This window comes from Propithecus coquereli, unplaced genomic scaffold (assembly GCF_000956105.1).
Source record: "Propithecus coquereli isolate 6110/MARCELLA unplaced genomic scaffold, Pcoq_1.0 Scaffold840, whole genome shotgun sequence".
Taxonomy (NCBI): domain Eukaryota; kingdom Metazoa; phylum Chordata; class Mammalia; order Primates; family Indriidae; genus Propithecus; species Propithecus coquereli.
The window spans coordinates 83,916-89,915 of NW_012154619.1; the positions used below are offsets into that span (position 1 = coordinate 83,916).

The 6,000-nt window shown below is 60.0% G+C and overlaps 1 protein-coding gene across 1 annotated transcript; it reads right to left on the reverse strand.

Annotated features, from left to right (window-relative positions):
* Positions 1 to 2,858: 2,858 nt before the first annotated feature.
* On the reverse strand, positions 2,859 to 5,311 carry NAT16 (N-acetyltransferase 16 (GCN5-related, putative)). Its single transcript, XM_012663946.1, is given in 5 exon segments — positions 2,859 to 3,355; positions 3,358 to 3,430; positions 3,959 to 4,183; positions 4,919 to 5,108; positions 5,163 to 5,311. Coding segments are annotated over 5 exon segments (1,134 nt in total).
* Positions 5,312 to 6,000: the final 689 nt, after the last annotated feature.

Sequence of the window (6,000 nt, forward strand, 5' to 3'; positions counted from 1 at the left end):
GATTTTTAGTCCGGGGTCCCATTCCCTCAGACCCCCACCCACTCCTGAGTGGGGGAGGGGAGACCCAGAGAGCCGGGGGAGGGCAACGCTGCAGAGATGAGTCACCAAGAAAGGCAGAGAGAGAGAGAGAGAGACAGAGATGGGGAGAGACACAAAGAGAGACAGCCACTGGAGACTGAGACACAAATACAGGTACACGCGCACGCGCGCACGCGCGCGCGCACACACACACACACACACACACACATCATGAATGTGGTATCCACAAACTAGTAAGAGAAAGGAAATTCTGCGCTTCCATAATCTTGAACCAGCCCCTCCCAGCATCCACTCGCCACACACACAAGACACTGTCATACAGAGTTCGCTGAGATTCTGAGACACACCCACTTACACAAACACAATGTCACACCTAGCCTAGCAGTCAAGACCTATGCTAAAGATGCGTCCAGGTCAATGGAGATTTGCTCTGAAAGTTCTCATTCCTTTTAGGGGTAGTGGGAAGGGGTCAAAATCCTCAGACTTTAACCCTCTAAAGTCAAAACATTTGACTTTAGAAATTCAAGATGTGGTTTCAGGGACTCACAGGCTGCACTATGCACACGCCACAGTACACACAAGTCACCTGCCTCCCCATCCACACGTACATAGTAACATCAAGCATCGTCCTCACCAAAAAGCCACTTGGGGTACCTGATTCTGGGATACACCAGACACATTGTCCCGAATACATACCTCCCAAACACCCCGTGACTCGTACACACATGTACAGAGACGCAGACACACAAAGACGCCCATGGACACACTCACACGGACGAGAACCACCTTGCGCTGCCTCGCCCGCGTCCGCACACGTCCTGGCGCCCCCGCGTGTTACTTTCCGGGATCGCAGTCTCCGCCGCTCCAGAGCTCGGCTCCCGGGGGGCGGTGCCCAGGCTCCCTCCACCTCCTCCCCCCACCACGGGTTGCCCAGCCAGAAATGGGGAGAGCGAGGCGCGCGGCTGGCCATGGGTGAGTCGAGAGCTGGGAGTTAGATGCTTGGATCCTGGGGCTGAAGGAAGCTGGTCCCGGATGTCAAGAGGAACTTGGGAGAAGAACCCACAGAATTTGGGTTGCAGCCGACTCCCGGGTCTGAGGGGAAAGCAAGGGCCCGGGCTAGTCAGGGCGCCGCGCTGCTGCTCGCCTCGGTTCTGAGCAGACGCTTCTTGCCTTGCTCGGCAGGGGTGGGGGTGAGGGCGTACAACGGCCAGCAGCCCTCCCCAGCAACTTCCCCCCCCCCAGGAAGTCATTAGCCCCATTGCCACAGGGCTTAGAGATCCTCTCTAATACAGGCTGCTAGGGAAAAGGGGAAGATAATATGTCTCATCCCTCCCCACTGGGAAGAAGTGAAACAAACACAAAGGGTGGGCAAAAGGTCCATTTTATTGCCTTACAGCCATGGTGGCAGTGACAAGGAGGGTGGCAGCATGGCCAGGAGCAGGAGGCAGCCAAGGCAGAGCAGCACAGCAGAAAAACCACAGCTGGGGAAAGTGGTCAAGCAGTAGCTGTCCCCTTTGCCCACCTTCCCCATCCTGGGCCCTCCTCTGCCCACACCTTGGATTCCATCCCCAACAAACCCTGGCTATCAACATTTTCCCAGCAATTGTCCCTTGTCCAGGGAGAAGTTCAAGCTAACACCATGACACAGTGTGAGGTTCTGGGGCATCCTCTGGGCTCGGGCCACCTGGGTTCTCTCCCTGGGAGCTTCCCATCTCCTGTGAGTTACTTAGAAGTCACTTTGATCTTTTTGAGCCTGTTTCCTCCCTTTGCCTTGGATGTGGGGATCTGGTGTTGGAGACAGCGCTGTGCAAATGCAGCTGTTACTACTTACATTTAAATAGAAGACTCTCAAAGTCCAAAAAGCATAAATGATCCAGAAGAAGGGAGCGGTGTCCAGAAATACTGGGAGGTAGGGTTCCAGTCGCACTAGAAGGCAGCCTGGTTGGAACCAGGAGACAGCCCCCATGCCTGGCTGAGGGACCTGCCCTCCACTGCACCAAACTCTCCAGCCGGAGCCCCCTGGTGAGTTGGGGGCCTGGGGGAGGAGCCCTGCGAAAAAGCAAGGGCATGCAAAGTTGGAGGAAACCCCAGTCAGAGCGGCAGGCTCAGGAAAGTGCCTCACCGAGGTAAACAGGGAGCCGAATGGGGGAGCATTATAAACACATTTCCTTAACGGAGTCTCTCTCCACATTGCACAGTGGGCCAGCGATGAGGAGGTCACGGCGAAGGGGAACAGAGGGGCAGGAAAATGGGCACTGAGGAGCTAAGAGTCAGGGAGCTCCAGGGAGGAGGAGGATAGGGGGACAGAGAGAAGCGGGGAGAGGACACTGATCTGGAGGCACCAGAGGGTGAGGGAACAGTGAGAAGAGCGCAGGGCCGGCTCTGAGGGCTTTAGAAAGGGCGGGAGAAAGGAAAGAAACACGGAACGGGTGGCTGCTGGCCAGACCAGCGCTGGGCACACCCTTCTGCTCGCTTCCACCCACTGAGGGACAGGAAGGGCGGAGTTCACTCCAGGCCGGGGCGATGACAGGGTAGGACTCTGAAGCCTGCGAAGGGACCAGTTCTTTGAAAGCGGAGAGGATAGATAACAGCAGCTCAGGGGGCTCCCCCAAATCCAGCGGTTCAGGTCAGGACATTTGGGGACACTAGAGGCAAGATGGCAGAGGTTAGGAGAAAAGGCAAGGTGGGGGACCCGCAGGGGTAGGGGTAGGAATCTGAGCCTACTTCCGAGGGGTCGGAGGTTCTAAATGGCAGGGGTGGGGCTGAGGATCAGCGCGAGAGAGCGGGTCTAAAGTACTGCCTCTCTCGGCTCTGAGACCTCAGATGTCGGCCTCCAGCAGGTACTGTTCAGTGTAACCCCCGACCAGTTCTAGCCCCAGGCCGACCTGGCAGAAATCAGCCAGCTGTGACCACAGCTGGGGCGCCAGGAAGAGCTGGCACATGACGTTGAGGCCGGCGAGGCGCGGGGCCTGGCGCTGCAGGTGCCACAACAGCTGGCTCTGCACCTGCGCGCCATCGCTGCCAAAGGCGTCGATGTTTAGTTAGCGCCAAGTGCCGTCGCCGCCATGCGGGATGGGGAAGGGGCGCGTGCACAGCGTGAGCACGCGCGGGCGCGCGCGGCTGTCCACGCGCCACTCCAGGCCCTTGGCCGCCAGCAGGCGCAGGTTGCTCTCGCTTGGCCGGTAGGGCTGCCAGTCCTGGATGATGGTCCCACCCGGAAGCACGTCACGCTGCACGGAGGGCGACAGCAAGAGGCGTGCCACGTCGCCGCCTGCCTCGGACACAGCCTCGGTGGGCAGTGGCGAGAACGTGCCGAGGTCCGCAGCGCTGCCAGCCGCGCGCCCAGCCCAGCCAGTAGTGCGGACGCGTTGAATCGGACCAAAAGGATGCCCTGCGGGGGGCACGAGTGAGCGCCCCAGGGCTGGCCCCGTGGGAGGACCGACAGTGAGGGGCCCGGGCCAGGTGGGGTATGAAAAAATCTGGGTTTCAAGCGCAGCAGGGAGGCACCAAGGGCAAGGACTCCGAATATCTGGATCCCTAAGGAGAGGTGGGATCAGCGTGGAGTAACCAGGGAGGCGGTGTGGGTCCCTGGGTCTCCGGGGGAGTGAAAGCGAGGGAGAGGGAAGGCAATGGCTCAGATTAGGATGCTTGGGTCCCCGAAGAGAGGCAGGATCGTAGAGGCAGGGTCACAGAAGTTGGAATATAAGGACAGACGGTTTCAGGCTGGGAATAGAGAGTGTGACTTTTCCTGGCCAAAAGAGTCTGAGTAAAGACTGGGAGTCCCAGGGCAAGGCTCATGGGCCGCTCCACTCAGTAGAGCCAGGAGGGAAGCAAGCCCGTGTTCGGGTGGGGGTGGGGAGGGCCGCCCGTATGCCCCAGCAGACAGGCCTAGCCCTCCGAGCTACCTTGACCTTCTCACCTGCTTGGTGATTAGGCGGTATTTCTTCAGCTCCCGGGGGCCCAGCTGGTCGTCCCGGGTGAGCCGTGCCACCTTGACCCCCGGGTGCTGTCGCTTGACCAGCTGCGAGCAGAAGCGCTGCAGCAGCCCGGCCACGCCCTTGCCGCGCTCCCGGGGCGCCACGCGCAGCCCCTCCACCAGCGCAGTCTCCCCGGCGTCGATCACGTTCACCGACTCCAGCGCGATCTGCGGGCCGAGGCCGTTAGGGGGCCCGCTCTCCGCCTCCGCCCCTGCCAGGGCTGCCGGCTCGCCTCTTCCCACACGCTGAGCGCTCGGTCGTCACCGCCTGGGCGCCAGGCCAGGCCTGCGGCGGCCCGGGGAACTCTCCTCAGCACTTGGGGCTCAGATTCCAGAGCCGGCAGAACAGTCATTCGCCGGAGCCTCTTCCACCTCTTGCGATGCTCCAGCTCCGCGTGTAACAAGTCCCGGATCGCTCGCGACGTCCCTTTCCTTGGCTCCACCCCCAGAACATTGCCTCGCCCCCTGGCACCTACGGCTGCGCTGCCTCTTACCTCTTCCCCAGCCCCACGCTGTGCTCGTCCTGCTCCCGGCTTCCAGATGCTCTTGGTGCGAGTTCCATCTGCTCCCAGGTCCCGTCCCAGTCTAGCTGCTGCCACCTCTAGCCCACCCCCTCTTCCTGCTCCCCTCTTTTTGTGCTCTTGTCCCCAGAAACTCCTCGAATGGATCCTCAGACTTCGAAGCCCTCACCGGTTCCTCCAGGTCCTCCGCGTCCGCAGTCACCCACCCCACCCTCACTGACCTAGCCCCTGGATCTCTACGCCTACACTGTGGTCCCAGTGCAGCCTCTATTTCCTCAGCAGCCCGACGATGCCTGGGGAGAGGCCCGCCCCCTCGGCTCCCTAAAATCCACGCACCCGCACGTGGCTTCCCCCTTTTCACCTGGGCCCGCCCCCGGCTCACCACTCCTCCGTTGCGCTTGGCCAGCACCACCGTATGGTCGGGATCCTGGAGCCAGCTGTGGTAGCGGCTGGGAAGGTAGTCGAGGCCACCGTAGATGCCCCCTGAAATGGCCAGCACCTCCTCAAACTCCCGTTCTGTGGCCACCACGAAGTCCAATGGCTGGGCCTCAGTCTCAGGCCCTGATTCAGACCTGGACTTGGCCCCTAAGGACTCGCCCTTGACCCCAGGCCCTGAGTTGGCCCGCAGAGGCTCGGCCTCAGCCTCAAGCCCTCTGGACTTGGCCCCTGCCTCTCATGGCCAGGTCTTGGAGCTCGGCTCTGCATCTGGTGCAGCCTCCGTTTCTGGTTTAGGGACCTCTGCAGTGGTTGCGCCACAGCTGGCATCCAGCTTCATTACCCTGCAGAAAAGAGAGAACCCAGCAGCTGGATCAGAGCCCCTTGTTCTCACATCTGGCTCCCTACACACAAGCAGTGCCGACAACCCCTCCCTGCACAAACACCCTTTCTTTTTGGCTCTCCACACAGACCCTGGGAGTGGAGGCCTCACAGTTCCGCCCTCTTCCCACCAGCTCCCAGAAATCCCAACCTGCCTGCTCTACCCCCACCAGTCACAAACTCAGGCACCCCAATGAGACTAGCCCCAGATCTCCTCCATGCCCAGCCAGCAACCAGCACCCAAAGGACAGAAGGCCCTTGGAGTGGTAAAAAATTGAGGGAAACTCCTTCAAGGGCCCCATCACGTCTCTAAGATCTCTGCAAGGACAACATGAGAAAAAAACTCCCACTTCCCACCATTGCCACTCTGCGTACAGGAGGGTTCCCCAGGGAAAAGCAGACAATTTGACATCCCTCCCCACTCCGTGCTTTCCTTCCACTGCCAGGTATCAACCCAGGGCAAAGGGAGTGAGATGTAGACCCCAAATCTCCTAAGATTGCTGCCTCAGTTTCCCCCCAACCTCCCCACATACATATGCAAATATAAGCAAAGGGAGTGCGCAGATGGACGGCTCTGTTAGAAAATGTCAAGCTATTCCCAGGCCAATCCAAACCCCCTTTTCTTCCTTTTGCTGGAGTTTATTCCCC